Below are 19372 nucleotides of genomic sequence, written 5' to 3'. Positions count from 1 at the left end.
ATAAAGCATGCAAATAAATAAATAAATGTAATAAATAAAATAAAAAAATATTTAATAAATGATGTTGTGATGTGTCTTTAAGCTAGTTGCCTATTTTCTTGTCCTTTTAAAAATAGGGCTAATTTAAAAAAAGGTAGAAGCAAAGTAAATATATCTCCCTATTGGACTGGCTCAACAAATTGTGGTGTATGAATGTAATGGGATTTTATGGTGCCACATGAAACATTTAAAAAGATATTAAAATCAATTAGGGAGAATTAAAAGAAAAATAGAAAGAATTATATAAACTGATACAATCTGAAGAAAGCAGATACAGGAAATCAAGCTGTACAATGACAATAAAGCAGCTAACCTCAAGTGAAAGACCAGAGTGACCAGTCGTGGTCCTGTAGGACATACTTCTTTCCTCCATTTAGATAGAGAACGTGGGGGCCTAGAGCTACAAAATGTTGCAAATACAACATTTGGTTTAACTTAACGGTTTTGTTTCTTCTAAGAAAGGATTCTTGGGAGGCAGCACTAGCTTAAGAAATGATCATAGCACAAAATTCAAAAGGTTTCAAGCAATAGGGCTTTTGCACATATATCAGATTGTCTGTGTTGGTATTCCTTGATGACAGGATGGTTTTCCAAGGAATGGAACAAAGAACAGAGCACCTTATTTAGGCCACTTCTGAATCATGTCTAACTAGAAATTCCAAAAAATTCCAAGAGAAACATGAAAACATGGAGGGCAGACAAAACATATTTTCTAAAGAAACATGTGGTAGAAAAGGGTTCCCGCCAGCTGTGTGAGACAGCTGTCACAAATGGAATCAATCAACAGATAATGATTCAGTGGAGAAATGAGCCTGTTGAATATGGAATCCATGGGGAGGAACGGGCTTTGAGATTTCCTTCTCTCCATTCTCAAGAGGTTCCTTCTTTATCATTTGCAGCTACTTCAAAGAGACTAGCCCCTAGGAAAGTCAACTGGATTCACACCCATTTTATCAAAGCTTAAAAAAGGCTGATCTGCCCAAAATGGCAACTTCAAAGTCCAAAAAAGTTTTAAATAGTTTCTGTCTGGGCTTCCTCACACCGCGGAGACAATACTTGTTTTGTGTTCCCTCTCACCCAATTGATGGATGATTCCTTATTTCTTGGAATCTCTAGCTCACTGCAGTCCCAAGGAAAGATGCTGCCTTGGCTTGGCTTTGGTGTTATCTACTCTGCATGTCCATTCTTGATGCCCCTTCCTTCCTTCCTTCCTTCTTTCCTTCCTTCCTTCCTTCCTTGATCCAAATCCCAATCACAAAACACACATATGTGTATATATCTGTATAGCTATCTCTATATCTATCTGAAATCTACTTATGTGTGTTTATAATCTTCCCTAATAGAATATAAACACTTGGAGGGCAAGGACTAGTTTGTTGTTTCTTAGTATCCTCAACAATGCCCTTAATGCCTGAAATATAGCAGCTACATAATATACAATTTGAAATGAATGAATGAATGATTTGTGTAAATCTCCAAACTCAATCTAACTGGAAAAAATAGGAAATGAGCCTTTCAGATCCCAATTGAAGGGATGGGGTACACGAAAAAGTTTGGTAACGATAAAGTAAATGGACTGCACCTAGAAAGATGCCAGACAAAGATGGAGAAGGAAATGTGTCTGCCTAAAGTGAAAGGATCCCAGGAAGAGTGACTCAGAGCAGTTATCTCCTTAGGGATGCATCTAGCTGAATTTCTTAGAAAGGAAAGGACAGTGGGGAAAAACCAGAGGTACTTGTCCCCACTGTCCACTTCCCTTTGAAGACATGAGTGGGTCTTTCTTATGAGGAATGATGGAGTTGGAGCTGTGCTTGAAGTGAGGAAGTTGTTGATGTGAATCCTGCCTCACTAACAATACAACCTTGGGCAAGTTAATTAATTTCTCAGAGCCTCAGTTTTCCCCAAAAGTAAAATGGGAAAAATAGACATCCTTTTCTCCAAAAAGTTCTAGGAGGCTTAGATGGAATAATCTACATAAGATAGTTTGCATGACTATAATGGCAGATTATTCATCTTGAAGAATCCTCCATGGAAGAGAAATCCTAGCAAAGACTGTGATTCATAGAGTAACACCTGCCTCCCATATGGAAAACTAGCATTTCACTCAAGATGAAAAGAATTTTTGAAATTCAGGGGGCCATCATCAGATGACTTTCAAGCCCACTTGTCATTTGAGTTTTAAAAATAAACTTAAATAAAGATCAGAGGATGCACATCTACAACCCAGAGATGACATAAAGACAAGGTTTTTGTGGTTGTTTTTCATGTACATTTTTTCAAAAATTCTATACATTCAAACTAAATAGATTTTGTCAAAATTTGTCCCTCTCTCAAAAACATCTCCTTAGAACAGAGAAGGAAAGACTCAGTCTTTTAGACCTTACAATCCAAGGAGGGGTAGTGGACTGCTCTGCCCACTAAGGACCTTGGAAATTCTCTCAACCTCTTTCTCTCCTTCCTTCCTTCCTTCCTTCCTTCCTTCCTTCCTTCCTTCCTTCCTTCCTTCCTTCCTTTTTCTTCCTTTCCCGAGTGACTTTTGCCCATGTCCTTCATGCCTACCTGTTGGTAAGTCATCGGAGAGTGGCTCTGCAGCTCCATTGGCAGTGGGGTTTGGGGCAGAAAGGAAGCAGAATGTCTGCTTTTATGCTGTGGTCAGTCCTGCTGATGGCTCTTGGTCCAGGCTGGTGCTCAGCAGGGAGAGAGACAGCTGGTACTGGGGACTAGGGTTGTGCCCTTTAGTCAGATTTAGGGTGAGCTTTGGCCAGTGGCCATCCAATAGGCTGGTCAGGAAAGGGCTTCACTGACCAGCCACTGGAAAGGCAAATTTTAACAAGGAGACCCTGCAGGAAGGATGAGGATCCTAGACCTGTATCCAATCCTTAGATGACAGGAAATAATTAATGGTATTTGGTTAAGGGCTCTGCTTGAGTAAACCAGAGCAGCTGGGGGAGGCAGGTGGGTTGATCAAATGAGCTAAAATTCCTTTTAAAAGCAGCACAGGAGGGTTTGTACTTGGTTTGGTTTGGGGGCAGCAGGGCACTTGGAGACAGGAGAGGTAGAGCGCAGTGTGTGCTTTTTTTCAGGGCAGCATTACTTGTCCTCGTGGCTTAGCACCAGGCAAGGACACAGAGAACGAGGCTGTCAATTTTTTTAATTGCCACAGCTGGAACATCTGGACAGCTCCACAGAATATGGAGAGCCAGACTGCTACACCTGTAAACAGAACATCTGGATATGAGCTTCCCTATTTTAATTTTCACACTCTGCCCTCTTTCTCTGGCTGGGAGAGGTGGGTGGTGCATTCATTCGTGTTGATATGCTCTCCCTCTTCAATTCTTTCTCTCACACACCCCAGGAGAATACCCATATCCACAGAGTCAGGCACCCACACTCTCTCTCTCCCCCTCTCACCTCTTTCCTGGCTTGCTGGACTTGTTTCTCCAGTTCCTCAGGTATCATCTTACCTCTACGGACACAGATTTAAGACTCAGTTATTGTTTAAATGGATGGATCCTCCCCATCACCAGTGCCTTTTAGAGGCAGAGATTCCTTCCCTCCTCCCATGAATCCAATCCCATTACCTTGAGTCTGTCTCCACAAAGTAAATATTCTGGGTACCAATTCCAAGGAAAGATGCTGCCTTCTTCATGGAGTAATGACTCTGAATTAGGTGGAAAAGAGGAGACAGATGTGAAACTGAGTTGACAAACTAGGAAAATAACACCATCTGGATTCCTGGATAGGATTCATGGCGTGATCTTTGAACCTCATTCTCTGCCTCCTTGAGAAAGAGAAAAGAACACTTTGCTTAACATGCGTATATTCAACATTGTAAAAACTGTTGACCCTAGAGAAAAGAACCTACAGCTGGATCAGGAGAGCAGCTGCTTAGGTCGGTAGAGAAAGAGCTGGTTTGTGAGTTAGAGGATATCGAACCCAAACTCTGCCATTAATATCTGGGCAACAAGCCTCTGCTGCCCAGGGCCTCAGTTTATTCACTTATAAAGTGAAAGGATAGAACAAAGTGGTCTCTAAGGTCACTTCCAGCTCTAAATCTAAACTCTTAAGATTATATATGACTTGTGGTTGACTCAATCAGTCAACCATTAAAGCATTGATTCAGGGAACCAGGGAGCATAGTAGATAAAATGCTGGATTTGGGTTCAGGAAGACTTGAGTTTGAATTCTACCCCAAACACTTGCCAACTGGGCTGCTCTGGCCAAGCCACGTAATCCCTCTCAGCCTCAGTTTCCTCATGTGTAAGATGGGAACAATAATAGTGCCTACTTTACAAAGATAAAATGAGACCTTGTATGTAAAGCACTTTGCAAAACTCAATAAAAATTCTAGCTACTATTTTTAAATTAAATTAAATTTTTTAAGCTAATAGGTATTTATTTGCTCCCCATTCCAAGCCTCCATCATCCTTCTTTACTGGAGAAAAAGAAAGAAAGAAAAACCAAACTCTTGTAACAATTCTAGAGTCAAGCAAAACAAATTCCTTCACTGGCCATCTCCAGAAATGTAGGTTTCATTTTGCAAACTGAGTCTATCACCTATCAGGAGGTGAGTAACAGTTTTCATCATCAGAACTCTGGAATCATGGTGTTAACTATTATTACCATTATTATTAAAAAAATAGCTAACATATTATTGCTACTACCACTACCACCACCACCACCACCACCATCACCACCACCACCACCACCACCACCACCACCACCACCACCACTACTACCAATTAAGTTCCTACGGTCTAGCATAAACTGGGCACCAGGGAATACTAAAACCATCTACCTTCAAAATGTTTACAATCTAACAAGGGAGACAGCATGTACATATATAGTTATATACAAAGCATGGATATAGGCATTGCAGGTTTTGAATTGTTGTGGCTGGGGAAACATCTCCCAGTGTGCCCCAGGGGTCCTGCCCCCTTACTTTCTGGTGTGGGATTGGTCTTGAATTGGACAGATCCCGTGCTAGGGGGAGACCAGACCCACTACTTCCCGTGAGAGATTGATCTAAATAGGACCAATCTAGCGCCTAGGAGAAAACTTTGAGGAGGTTTTGAATAGCAGGGAGTTAATTTCAGCTGGGGGAAACTCCGTTTTTTCTTACTTTAATAAAGCTAATAATATAGGAAGAGTTTTTTCTTATTTTAATCATTTCAGCATTTAGATGCAGCCAACCAACAGGTAGGTTACATACACAAAACATAAAACCAATCTAAGATAGCTGTAAAGGTGATTGTTATTTAGTCATTTTAGCTGTGATGGCCCCATCTGGGGTTTTCTTGGCAAGGAGAGTGGAGTGCTCTGCCATTTTCTTTGAAGATAAGGAAACTGAGGTAAACAGGGTTAACTGACTTGGGCTGGGTCATACAGCTAGTGAGTGTCTGAGGCTGGGTTTGAACTCAGGCAGAGAGTCTTCCTGATTCCCTGGAGAAGACACTAGAAAATGAGATGACCAAATATGCTCTATCTGACCCATAGGACCTTGGGCAAAATCACATCATTTCTCTAGGCATCCATTTCTTCATTAATATTGTTGTTTAGTTATTTCAGTGGAGTCTGATTCTTCATGATCTCATTTGAGATCTTTCTTGGCAAAGATACTGGTGTGATTGGTCATTTCTTTCTCCATCTCACTAATATAGTTCAATTTAATAAACATTTCTTAAGCACCTACTATACATCATGCCCTATGCTAGGTACTGGAGATATAAAGAAAGAAAATAGTCCCTACTTTTAAGAAACTCATGTCCTACTGGAAAATGAATATGAATGTTTAAAATGAAATTAATAAATGTCTAAAATGAGAGACATGGACAAGATAATCTCTAAAGAGTCTTCTGGTTCAAAATTAGGAGCGCCTGTGAGCACAAGTGGCCATTGTCCTTTAAGCAACAATAACTAACATATCTATAAGTAGGAAGGAGTGTGTTCTCTGCAGCTATGCTCAGCTTGATGTATTTCCTTGACTGGGTTATTTTTCTTCTTTTTTGTCAAGAGTCTTTTTTTTTCCTGTTGGCACTTTCTTATTTCCTTTTGCAAAAACAAATGTAGAAATAACACCATTGGGGAGGATGAAACCATTCTACAGATGCTGGTAATCTGCCTTTATTTCCACTTGTTACAAGAACAGCAAATGCCCATTGACAAGCAATCAGGGTCCACAGAAAAGTAATTAGGCTGCTGCAACATCGACCTATATCAATGCGTGGTCAGAGGCACAGCCAGCTCAGGGGAGTGGCTGCCCACCAAAGGTTTGGGCCCTCAACCAACAGCTATTGATTTCTCAGTGATAAATACTCGCCCACACCCCAGACATCTGCCTATTAGGCTCTCTGAAAAGTCTGGTGGGGCCACTGGGAAATGTCAGCCCACTCCAGATTCAGGAACCAGCCAACCCACAGAATACCTAAAGTGGCAATCAGAATGCGAATGTCGGCAGGAGCGGAGGCTGAGCATCTGTACCCAAGGGCAGAATAGACAGTAATGTCAATGCGAATTGTGTGGGGACACATAAAAGTCGGGAAGAGCAGAGCTAAAGCAGTTCAGAGATGCAAAGAAGAAAAGAAATCCTAGAAAGAGGGTGTGGGGTGGGGAGAAGAAACACCTTGTAGATGTTTCAAACATGCTGAGTTTGTATGTGTAGAAACACACACACACATGCTGGAGTTCAGAGGAAACAAATGCATTATATGGCAGAAGAATTGCTCCTTTCACCAGCAAAAAGGAAAAGGAAAAACTTGCCCCAATTCTCTTCCCCCATTGTGCCCCCCGATAGTTCATTTTCTTTTAGGAGACAAAGACCCTCGGCAGACTTTCATTCTCACTTTATAAAGACAGATGAACCTAGAAGAAAGAGGTCAGTGAACCTTGGATCTGCCACTTGGAATTCCATCCAAGCCTTCATTTACTCAGTGACCTTGGATCAGTCAACCTGCCCCTGCCTCTACTTCCTCATCTGTAATAACCTTCCCCAGGAAGATAATGATATTGTTTTTCTAATACTGTCCTATTTATACTCCCATCTGATCCTTAAAAAAGCTCTGCAGGGCAGCGGCAGGGAGAGGAAGGAGTGATGGATTGGAGTTGGAAACCTTGGGTCCCAATTCTGACCATGCTCTTGCCTTCTGTGGCGTTGGACAAGTTATGCAGGCTCGCCAAGATCAGTTTTCTTATGGGTAAAATAGGGAGGTCAAATTAAATAAAGTCTCCTCTAGTTCAAGGGCACCAAATCAATCAGCATGCCTGCTCTGTAGCAGGATTGTGCTAAGTCTTGAGGATACAGAAAGAAAAGAAAAAATGGTCATTGGTCATTCAAGAAGTTTATATAGCAATGGGGAGCAACAGGTATGAATGTATGTGTATGTAAGTATGCGCATGTGTGTATTCCCACACAGTGAAACATATACATATACACACAGTCTTTGTTTGAAGACCTGTATCATAAAGACTGAAATCAATATCTATTCTCTGGATATTTTGAAATCCAACCTTGGATAGCTTTGGAGAATGCTAGTTGCCTTTTGGACATTATACTAACCCTGCTTAGTCAGGTTCCATCTAGAACACTGGTTGCCAAACTTTTTTGGCCTATCGCCCCCTTTCCAGAAAAAAATATTACTTAGCCCCCTGGAAATTAATTTTTAAAATTTTAATAGCAATTAATAGGAAAGATAAATGCACCTGTGACCATCACTGCCTCCCTGGATCACTGCAGCACCCACCAGGGGGCAGTAGCGCCCACTTTGGGAATCAATGATCTAGAAGACAGTACAGTACAGTAAATGATCCCTTACACACCACAACAACTCTGTAATCTGGAAGATGTATATCAAGCTTTTTAGCCCTCCCTTCATACAAGAGAAGTTGGAAGCTTTGCTCTGTCTTTTGCAGGGTGTTTCTAATACCCTACCATAAATTTGGGGTTAAGTATACATTTCTGAATTTCAAAACTGTTTCTGTGTCATTTACTGGTCTTCACATGCCATATATGGCTTTTATAAAACTCCCTTCAAATTCCCATTTAACTTCTGATATCAACGTGTTCCATAGTGAAACTACAATGGGGAACATTGCAATGTAGAAGGGATAACTATGGGCATTCCATCTTAGGAAAGAGAATCAAGAAAGCCACTTTCTTTTCTCCCCAAACTCTCCAATAATTAACTTGTTCTTGTTTTGCATTTTTCTCTGTATAAATACATACATTATCCATACAAGTACATACTGTAGATATACATGTGCATATATACATTCAAACATGTGTATATACCATGTTATATTTCCTAAAAGACTGTAAGTCCCTCAAGGGCAGAGATTATTACATTTTTGTCTGCATCCCTGACTCTTAGGGTTGGTTCAACATATATTTGCTGATTAATTGACTGACATCCTAAAGATCCTAACTAGGATGATGAGGTAGGTGGGGAGGGAAGTGGGGACCAGCTCCCTCTAGAGTCTTTCAATTCCAGGTTGGGCTCACTCATAGCATTAGAAAGCTTTTTCTCACCATCAAGCCTACATTTTTTACTTTTCAGTTCCCACCCATGGCTTCCAAATATGCCCTCTGGGACCAACAGAACAAGTCTAATCTCTCTTCTACACAGCAACATTTCAAATGCTTAAAGACAGCTGTCATGTTCTCCTTTCCTTTCCCCCATACTCTTAATATACAAAGGATAGTCTTCCTTCAATATCGAACACAGACTTGTAAAGGAATCTCTTCTCCATTTCAAAAAATTAGCCATCCAATTTTTATTTGACAACCTCCCAAGGCAGCCCACATTCTATCCTGAGAGAGCCCTAATGGAAGGTTCTTCCTTACAATAAAACGACATCATCCTCTTTGCCATGTCTCCCCATTGGCTCCTGTTTCTGTCCCCTGGGGCCAAGCAGAATAAGCCTAATTTCTCTTCCATGTGTCAGCTTTCCAAATATTTAAGCCAGTGGCCTAGCTATTTACTTCTGTAGGTTGTACATCTTCTCAGCCTTCAATAAATCTTCATCCTTTCTCCAGTCCTTTCACTACCTTCTGGACATGCCGATCCTATCTAGGTCTTTTCTAAAGATATGAGACCCGAACAGGATCCATTAACACACATTTGTATGTGAGGTACTAGGTGACTTCCCAAAGTTATGCAGGCTTTGGATCATGACAAATCTAGGGAAGCAATATTGATTTAAATTTCTTGACTCTATTATGAAACCTGAATAATCTTCAGATCACTGTCAACAGCTTAATGGAATCTCCAAGCATATTTGTGAAGCTTTCATGGTTAATTGAGTCATCCCTTGTCACAAATCCTTAAGGGCTTAGAGCAGAGCTAGAGAGAACCTCAGAGATCATTTACTTCAGATATGGAAATGGAGGCCATGAGAAATAGCAACTTGCCAAATGTTTCACAGGTACTAAGTCAATGAATGAAGCTAATACACTCCATTTGACTGGGAAGTGTTTTGCAGAGAAGAAGGAGGGATCTATCTGAGAAGTTGTCATTTCTACTTGACACAATGGTGTCATGGAAAGGTCCTTCAACTGGCAACCAAGAGTTGCCAACTCTGCTATTGCCCATCTGTCTTTATCCGAGGAAAGTTGCTTCCATTACGTGGACCTCAGTTTCCTCACCAAAAAAATGGAGGGCTTGAAAGAATTAGGATTCAATGCAACTAGCATTTGTTTCACACCTACTCCATGTGAGGAATTAGGCAGAGAAAGATAAACTAGAACTAAATTAGAACAGTGCTTGCCTTCAAAAAGTTTCTATTCTAAGGAAGCAGCAGATAGGAACACATATACATTTAAATAAAAAGCAGATTGTTCCTGCCATAAAACCACATCCCTTTGTATTGGCTGGAATGCCCACACACACATTTAAAACTTAAAACTTATGGTTTTAACTTTAACTTCTTGCTAAAAACTTCTAGATTCCTTCAAGACTCAGCTCTAATGGCAGCTTCTCCCTAAAAGCTTCCCTCAGCCCCTCAGTGCCAGTGTCTTTCACCCCAAACTGCCTTGTTTCCATTTTAAGCCTATTTATAGATGGGCGGCATACTGTCTCCTCTGGAAAGACTGGCAACTCCTTTGGGCAGGGACTAACACAGTCATCTTCATATCTTCAGCACCGGCACTAGTGGATAGAGACAATGCTGGTGACTGACTGACAAGTTCCTCTTAGACAGAGTTTGAGAACAGAACAGTCTGTGAAGGACTCCAATCCCACAAAGCCTGGGTTCATCCTGTAAAGGTGACTGAATGTTGACCTGGTGGGGAAAGTAACCATCTGAGCCAATATGCACTAGCCCATGCTCTAAGGGCCTAGAAGATAACCAGAGGAAGTTGAATACCATCTATCAGAGGGTTTGAGTTGATTGAACAAACTCTCATGCTCTTCCTGTCTTTGCTGCCTGTTCTTGTGAGATTCAGTGATTCTTGAGTCATTGGCCATAGTCAAGTCTAAGTTTTAGATGGTCATCAATTGTGATGCTGATAACTGTAAGTGGACTGACATATATTTTGTTGTGGAAGAAAGGGCAGCAGAGCTTCAGCTCAAGTGGGATGACTAGGGTTTTGCCCCAAGGCACCAACATGGGTTGGAGGCAGTGTTCCTCCAGGTCATCTTCCTCTGGTCCCAAACTAAAGCCAGACCCAGCTCTTTACCAGGTCTAAGGCCATCATTCTCAAGTTCCTATCACTAGGCTGTCATTTCCCCCTCCTACTTCCTTAGACATGGGAAAGATCAAGGTTTAAGGGTCCTAAAACACTCTCTGGGAGACAAACACCCTCGTTATTTGTCATGATTCTGTCCCATGATGACAGACTGTCCTTTGCCCCTTGCATCATACTGCTAAGTTTAGGGATACATATACTTCCTTAAAAAGGACACATCAGGGCAGCTGGGTAGCTCAGTGGAGTGAGAGTCAGGCCTAGAGACAGGAGGTCCTAGGTTCAAATCCGGCCCCAGACACTTCCCAGCTGTGTGACCCTGGGCAAGTCACTTGACCCCCATGGCCCACCCTTACCAATCTTCCACCTATGAGACAATACACCGAAGTACAAGGGTTAAAAAAAAAAAAAGGACACATCTGAGATTACAAGCAATGTCAGGGCACTAAACTAGGGTGACTATCTAGGTGAGATTTCCATGAACTGGCCTCACATGGCTTCTTCCTTGAACAATCTCCTCAAAAGACATGAAGCACTCTAGTATGAGGCCTCGCCCAGGTCTACGTGTGCCACGGGACTCCATTCTTGCTCCTCCAAATCTCGAATTTTCCTTGCTCTACTAGAATTCCTGGTTACAGGTCTAAATGAGAAAATGAACATATTTTTAAAAATAATAACCTAACCGATTTTCAAAGCTGTTCTCTTGACATGACATTCCTGAGAAAACCAGAAGTATTACCTCTCTCTGGTTTTTGTCTCCTGTTGGCAAGATGAATAAAGCTTCCTTTGCATATAGACCTTCTCTGGAGATCCAAAAGTCATTTAGCCCTGATTCATAATGGTTTTATGCTCCGATTTCCTTTTACTCTCTTGAAACTTACTAGCACCCCCTTTGTCCCTGAGCTTTCCCAGGCATCTCTTTTCTTCTCTCTTTCAATGAAGTTGTCTTTCCCCTTTCCAGGGTTGCATTTCTAGGAGAGCTCAGGCAAGGTTTAAACACAATGAAGACGACAAAGGGCAACTGTAAAAACCCTGAGCCATTAACACACGTCCTACTTAGGGTGGCTTTCTCCGGTTTAGAAACACGTTTCCAAATCCTAAAACAGAAATTCTTAATCTTTTTGACAGCCTGGTGAAGCCAAATGATCCTTTCTCAGAAGAATGTTTATCGCCTACATTCATAATTGAAGGAAATACTAAATTTCAGTGAGAAGTTAGTGAAGATAAAGATGTAATTTTTTTCTATCCAAGTAGAGGGGGTCCCCTGAAATCTAGCCATAGATATCTTGGGGCTCTAGGAACCTTAAGTTAAGAATTCCTGCTTTAAAAGGATTTTGCTAGTTGGATCTTAGAGGAGAAGGGGATACGGCTGTTAAAAAGGTAAAGGACTCCTGAAATGGACTCTAAAGGAAGAGAGAACATGTTCCTCCATACATCCAAAGCTTCTACTTGGGAAGCAACTCACGTGTCCTAAACATCCTTGCCTTGTCGCTGAAGGAAGACCCCCTGAAGAAGAGGCTCTTATTGCCATGGAAAATCAATTTCAGAAACCGAAGCTGAAGGCCAAGTGGATTCCTCTAAGCTTTCATCTGCTCTTCCTCATATGGAATGGAACTAACTGAAAGCAAAGGTCAAAAACTCCTTAGGAGATCAAGCTGAGGGAGGACAGTCAGGCTGCTTCCTACTGGTAGCCTCCTATTGGGCAACTTGCCCTTTTCCAAAGGAAAATAGATTTTAGAAATAAAAAGAAAATAGGCGAGGGAAGTGACAAAGTGGATTTTGGAATCGGTTCAGGCTTTCAGGCCACAATCTTCCTCCTGTACTTGACAAAGGCCTGGAGCTACTGTAGGAGATGACTTGGAGGTCGGGGTGGGTCAGAGAAGAGAAACAAGAAATGGGAGAGAGGATTTCCACAGGAAAGAATAGAAGGTATTCTAAGAAGTCAGACCTCTTTTTCTAGGAAATACTAATCTTTGGCCATCCCAGGCAAAGCCTTCCCATCTTAGGATCACAGAATGTAAAGGTAGAAAGAATATTCAAGATCATCAAGCTGTGTGACCCTAGGCAAGTCACTTCACCCTGTTTGCCTCAGTTTCCTCATCTGTAAAATGGATTGGAGAAGGAAACAGCAAACCCCTCCAGTATCTCTGCCAAGAAAACCTAAAATGGACTCATGAAAAGTAAGACATGACTGGAACGAATGAAAAACAACAACAGATTCTAAAGGCTGTCAAAATATGGGAGGGTGGTGAGTTTTCAAAAGTGTTTTGATAACTGTTTCAAAATGATATTTCTTTTGCAATACTGTGTATTGTATTTTATACTTTAAAAATAAACATTATCCTGAGAAGGAAGCCATAGGTTTCATCAAATTGCCAAAAGGAATTCATGACACATAAAAGACTAAAAACCCCTGATCTAGACCAACCTCTTCATTTCTACAGATGAGGAAACTGAGAACTGGATAAGATTAGTAGTTTGTATAATGCCACACAGAGAAGTAAAGCACAGAGGGGGAATTTGAACTCAGATCTTCTGACTTCTCACTGAGTACTCTTTCTACTCTAATGACCCCCAGAGCTCTTTATCAGCAGCTTCTCTTCCTCTGAGTCATTCCATGCAGATTTTTCCCCTATCTAGTTCTTGGAAGTCATTGTGTGCCAGCTCCCAGGTCACTGTCCTTCCTTTCTCAAGAGCTTCAGGACTTGGTTTCTAGTCCTTCTCTCTGCTCCAACCCCTGCCCTTGTAATTATTCACTATAACTATGCCTTCTCATGGGGGAGTTACCTTGTATTTACTTTTTAAAAAATATTCTCACTTCAGGGGCAATTGGGTGGCTCAGTGGATTGAGAGCCAGGTCTAGAGATGGAAGGTACTGGGTTCAAATCCAACTTCAGATACTCCCTAGATATGTGACCCTGGGCAAGTCATTGAAACCCCCATTGCCTACCCCTTACTGCTCTTTGGCCTTAGAACCAATACACACAGTATTGATTCTAAGATGGAAAGCAAGTGTTTAAAAATAATTTTGTTTGTGTAAATGTGTTCCTATCTGCCCAATAGAATATCAATGTATTGAGGGCAGACCCTCTTTTGGGCTTGTCTTCACATCTCCAGTGCCTACCATGCAACCATTGCCTTCTGTCTTAGAATCAGCACTTAAGTATTGGTCCCAAAGCAAAAGAGTGATAAGGGCTGGGCAACTGGGGTTAAGTGACTTGCCCAGGATCACATAGCCAGGAAGTGTCTGCAGCCTGATTTGAATTCAGAATCTCCCATCTCCAGGCCTGGCTCTCGCTGAGCCATCTAGCTGCTCCTACACAAATGATATTTAATAAATACTTACTGAATGGATGAATGGGTACAAGTCTTTTCTAATAATTGGATTATTTTCTTTCCTATGCAGTGGAGAAGGGCTTAGGCTCAAAATCAGGGCTGTCCACACAAGTGTGAAACGTGCTTCCATTTGCATTTGGCACTGCGTCTGTTAAACCCCAGGACCACGTGGGAATAGGAACAACACAGCCTGGGTGTGTTTCCACAAATCCTAGCCTCGGTCTTCTGAAATCTCATCCCTCAGATGCTCAAGGAAGACACTGCCTGGAGAGAGCACGTGCCTTCTTTCAAATTAAATTTTCCCTTTTCTTGAAAGAGAATTTTATAATCTAGAACACTTCAAATAAGGGTACTGTACAGGGTACATGAGTGTGTGTGAGTGTGTGTAAGTGTGAGTGTGTGTGAGTGTGTGTGAGTGTGTGTGAGTGTGTGCGCGTGTATATGTGTGAGTGTGTGTGTGTGTGCGTGTGTATGTGTAAGTGTGAGTGTGTGTGAGTGTGTAAGTGTGAGTGTGTGAGTGTGTGTGTGCATGTGTATGTGTGAGTATGAGTGTGTGTGAGTGTGAGTGTGCGTGTGTGTAAGTGTGAGTGTGCGTGTGAGTGTGTGTACGTGTGTATGTGTGAGTGTGTGTGTGTGAGTGTGTGTGTGTGTATGTGTGTGTGTGTGTGTGTGTGTGTCCATTCTTTGCATACTTCATGATGATGAAAAGACTCATTGGATCATGACCCTTATTTTGGTCATTGGTTATTGACATGCAGCTACGATAAGTCATCCAGGACCGGCCCTGAGAACTGACCAGCAACACCGAGTCACGGCTTTTTAGAGAATCAAGTCTTGTCCGCAGGATGACTCCTTTACCTCAGCTGATGTAAAAAGCACCAGTCTAGGCAGCCCGGAGAGTCCTTTCTCCTTGATCTCAGGACAGTATTTGTACCGGGCTAAGTTCATGGCGTACATATTGGACACAGAACCGCCTGTTAAAACAAAGGGAGAAGGTATCGTTGAAGCCCCTTTGCTGACATCCAGCTCTTCTTAGCTGCAGGCAGAGTTTCCAATGACTTGGAAATAACTTCATGAAAAAGCACTTAAGAGGACGGTGACTGGGGCCCGAGTGACCTAGCAGGGGACCTGGGCTTCCCAGTTGCTACAAATTCTCCACCCACTTCTCCTTTTGGTGGCCAACGACAAAAATATCCAGGCCTTTGCTTCCTCCCTCCAGAACTCTCTCGATCTATCTTCGAAGACTGGCCCCTCTGGGGTCCTAACCCATTTCTCAACAGACTCATTTCTACCCAGTGTCTGTGAATTTAGGGAACGGTGGAGCCAGCCACTGTCTTTTTCATTGCATTCATGCCCATCCATATATTTTCTAATAAAAATAATAATAATAACCAGTATTCTAGAGGGCCTACTATGTACCAGGCAGTATACTAAGCACTTATAAACATTATCTCATTTAGTTCTCACAATATAGTAGATTGCTAGTATTATACCCATTTTACAGATGAGGAACCTTAGATAAACAAAGTTCAGGTAACTTGCCCAGAGTGACAAGCTATTAAGTATCTGAGACCAGCTTTGAACTCAGACTTCCTGGCTGAAAATCCAGCATTCTATCTACTGCTTCTAGCTGGTGCTTCATTGATTCAGTGATGATAATAATTCTCATTCTACCTTTCTTGTAGGGTTGTTTCGGTGTCCAAGTGGTGACAAGTGAAGTCACTTGCCCAGGGCACACTAATGGCTAGTAAGTGTTTGAGGGTAGATTTACACTTGAACTTAGCCAAAAGGCTAAGAAGCGATTTTGAGGCTAAATTTGAATTCAGATCTTCGGGATTCTAGGCACAGTGCGCCGAGACACTAAAATGCCTCTGATTACAACCCTTCTTTTCTTAGGGGCTTGTTTCTGGTTCAGAGAATTCAAGTCACTTGCCTAGAGTCACACAATGACTCAGAGGTAGAATTCCAACCCTGTGTCATGAGCAATGAGTGCTTCACTTGGCCAACTCCATCCAAGCTACTTCTCAGCCATATTTTGACTTTCTTCTTTAGCTCTCTGCCTTTGCTGGTCACCCCTCTCCCTTCAACTCCACTTTACAAATGATGGATCCTAGAGAAGATGTCACAATCTACATTCTCCATCTCCGCTCTTTTTTTATTTTTAACCTTTACTTTCCATAGTGGAATCAATACTGAGTATTGGTTCTAAGGCAGAAGAGCCATCAGGGCGAGACAATGGGGGTCAAGTGACTTGCCCAGGGTCACCCAGCTAGGATGTGTCTGAGGCCAGATTTGAACCCCATCTCTAGACCCGGCTCTCTATCTGCTGAGCCACCTAGCTGCCCCCATCTTCCACTCTTTACTTTGTAATTTTCCAAACCCAAATGGCCCCATCTCCTCTCTCTATGAGAATGAATTAGAATTCTTCTACAAACAGAATGAAACTCCTCAAGGGTGAAGGCCGCCTTTCCCTTAGTATCTGTCTCCTCGGCACTTAGCACGGCACTCGGCACATGGTAAATGCTTAATAAGTGCGTTTTCATTCATGCGTCCATTCGTAGGAAAATTAAAGATGGGAGACAGGACACCAGCAACGACTGAGAAGACAGACTCGATGCCGTTCCACGGGCTACACGCATGAAAGCGCACACAGCTGTCAATTTGGGGGAGAGCTCCGAGATCCGTCTTCGCCAAAGAGCATCATTAGCATTCAGCGTTTTGCATCAGTGCCCAGTACACGAGATTTTGTTTTTAATATAAAAGATGGGAGTGACACACGCTTAGCATGTCAGGAAAGGAAGGAGGGGAGGAAGGCAGTCATCCTTTTTTCTTACCTGGGTTAAATATGCCGTCTCCTTCTTTCCAGCCAATGAATTCAATCATCTTCTTGAGAACAGCTTCTTCCACTAACAGAAACACTGGGGACACCTCATAGGTGTAACTAAACAGAGAAAAAAGAGGCTTCAGTTCCAGGAGTGGAGCCTAATTGCCCCTCTGTTGTCCTCAATCACACACACGCACACGCACACATACATACAGCCTTGGAGGCAGTGGCTTTAGCCAAGTTACATGCCTGTTCTTCCAGCAGCAAACGAAGCTGTGGGTTGTATTTACTGATCCTGAGCTGGTGGGATTGTCAGGACGTTTCCCCATCAGGGTACGGAAATATATGAGCAAAGACGGCATTATTCACAGCTAGATAAATACTAATGGACGGCGAGCCAAAGACGTTGTGGAGGTTTGACTTAGAGATTCTTTGAGATGGAAAAGAGGAAATTGGAATTCTGTATTTATTCTTTTTTTTTTTAAACCCTTAACTTCTGTGTATTGGCTCCTAGGTGGAAGAGTGGTAAGGGTGGGCAATGGGGGCCAAATGACTTGCCCAGGGTCACACAGCTGGGAAATGTCTGAGGCTGGACTTGAATCTAGGACCTCCCGTCTCTAGGCCTGACTCTCAATCCACTGAGCTACCCAGCTGCCCCCTGGAATTCCACATTTAGAAGCTTGAAAGTCTTCTGCTCTATTCTCTGCCTCTTTTCCATCCCCAACCCCTACCCTGGATCCTTTGACAGAGGAGGGAACAAGAATACCAGGGGTCATTGGTATTTGACTGGTAGACCAGTGACTGTTCTGTTCTGTATAGACTTTGGATGTCAGTGAAGCAGTTACTGTTGTTATTATTGTTATTGTTATTGTTATTTTGCTGTCTTTCCTTCAAAGGGCCATCAGAGTGCTTATACTTGAGTGGACAACTTTCATGAGTTTCCTTTCCCCAAAAAATCAAAATAAAAACCAAATTATACCACCTTGCTGGTCAACTCATGATGGCAAGGGTTCAGCCAAGCTGGCCCTTGGGCGATCTACACACGGCACATTACTGGAGCCATTTCTAGGAGGAAAAGGACCACAGTCCTCAGAAGCCAACTAGTCAAGACCCCTTTATTTGTACAGATGAGGAAACTGAGTCTCAAGAAGGTCAAATGGTCATAGCTATAGAACTGGAATAGACCTCTAAGATCATCTAATCCAAACTCTTTCATTTTACAAATGAGGAAACTGAGGCCTTATGAGGTTAAATGACTAGCCCAATGTATCACTGGCCATGTAAGAGGTGAGATTTGAACCCTGTAACTACAGATTCAAATCCAGATCTAGAAATACAAGTCAATAAATTAAATAATCAATAAAGCATACTTAAGATCTATCATCTCAAAGAACAAAATGCGCCACCAATTTTGTACTATGGAAAGTCTGACTACGACATATTCAGAAACAGGGATGGTTGGCAGTGGGTTGAGTACATCAGCAATAAGTGATGCCTCTGAAAAAGGAAGATCCATCTCAGTTATGGATTTCATTTGTTTGTATATAAGTATTTGTCTAAAGTATGTCACTCTGTTGGGTAAGAGTCTTCTTGCTCACTCTCTCTTACTTCGAGAGAGATCCTATGGCATATGGCTAGCTGTATGGTCCTGGGCAAATCAGCTAACCTTCTTGGGTCTCAGTTTCCTCACATGCAAAATGGGCATGAAGATATCCAAAGTTCCAATTTCACAGGGCTGTCATGAGTTGCTACAGCTATCATCCATGTAAAGTGTTTTGCAAAACTATAAGTAGTATATATAAATGCCAATCATTCATATTGAATGTAGCCCCATCTTAGCCCCAAATATAAAGATGGGCATGAGGAGAGTAGACGATAGAAAATTCATCATGGCTTTCCCACATCCCTTCACTCAGAGGAGCATCTGGCTAAGACTTAAGAACCTAGAAGAGCTTCCAAAAAGGAACACTAAGATCACTGTTCAACTCCTAAGGTACAATACTAGCTGTGTACCCACGGGCAAGTTGCTTAATCTCTCTGTTCTTTCCTCATGTATAAAATGCAGAGGGAGGGATAGACTCAATGTGGCTTCTAGGGTCCCTTCCTTCTCCGCAGCTATGGCTTTATAAAGTTGCAAGTGAGTCAATGAGTTTCCATACTATGAGTTTCCTTTTGGTGAAATCATAGGTCTGTGCCCCATTTCACCTCTCTAAAGATGAGGATATGCAGGTCAGCTGCTATTACTATTTTTTTTTTATTTTTATTTTTTTCTAAACCCTTATCTTCCATTTTGGAGTCAATACTATGTGTATTGGCCCCAAGGCAGAAGAGTGGTGAGGGTGGGCAATGGGGGTCAAGTGACTTGCCCAGGGTCACACAGCTGGGAAGTGTCTGAGGCTGGATTTGAACCTAGGACCTCCCATCTCTAGGGTCTGGCTCTCAATCCACTGAGCCACCCAGCTGCCCCCAGCTGCTATTACTATTATTTAGAACAG

The 19372-nt window shown here is 42.1% G+C and overlaps 1 protein-coding gene across 1 annotated transcript in view; it reads right to left on the bottom strand.

The window, feature by feature from the left end:
• The window catches only part of GADL1 (glutamate decarboxylase like 1), a 175606-nt gene that overhangs the window by 145395 nt on the left and 10839 nt on the right, over nt 1-19372 (bottom strand). The window contains exons 4-7 of the mRNA XM_044678287.1: nt 16888-16994; nt 14912-15027; nt 3621-3700; nt 3451-3505 (exon numbers count right to left, since the gene is read on the bottom strand). Of these exons, the coding sequence (XP_044534222.1) occupies nt 3451-3505; nt 3621-3700; nt 14912-15027; nt 16888-16994 (358 nt within the window). The remainder of the gene's footprint in view (nt 1-3450; nt 3506-3620; nt 3701-14911; nt 15028-16887; nt 16995-19372) is intronic.

The sequence above is a fragment of the Gracilinanus agilis genome, chromosome 5 (genome assembly GCF_016433145.1).
Source record: "Gracilinanus agilis isolate LMUSP501 chromosome 5, AgileGrace, whole genome shotgun sequence".
Taxonomy (NCBI): domain Eukaryota; kingdom Metazoa; phylum Chordata; class Mammalia; order Didelphimorphia; family Didelphidae; genus Gracilinanus; species Gracilinanus agilis.
This window is presented reverse-complemented; position numbering and strand designations above follow the sequence as displayed.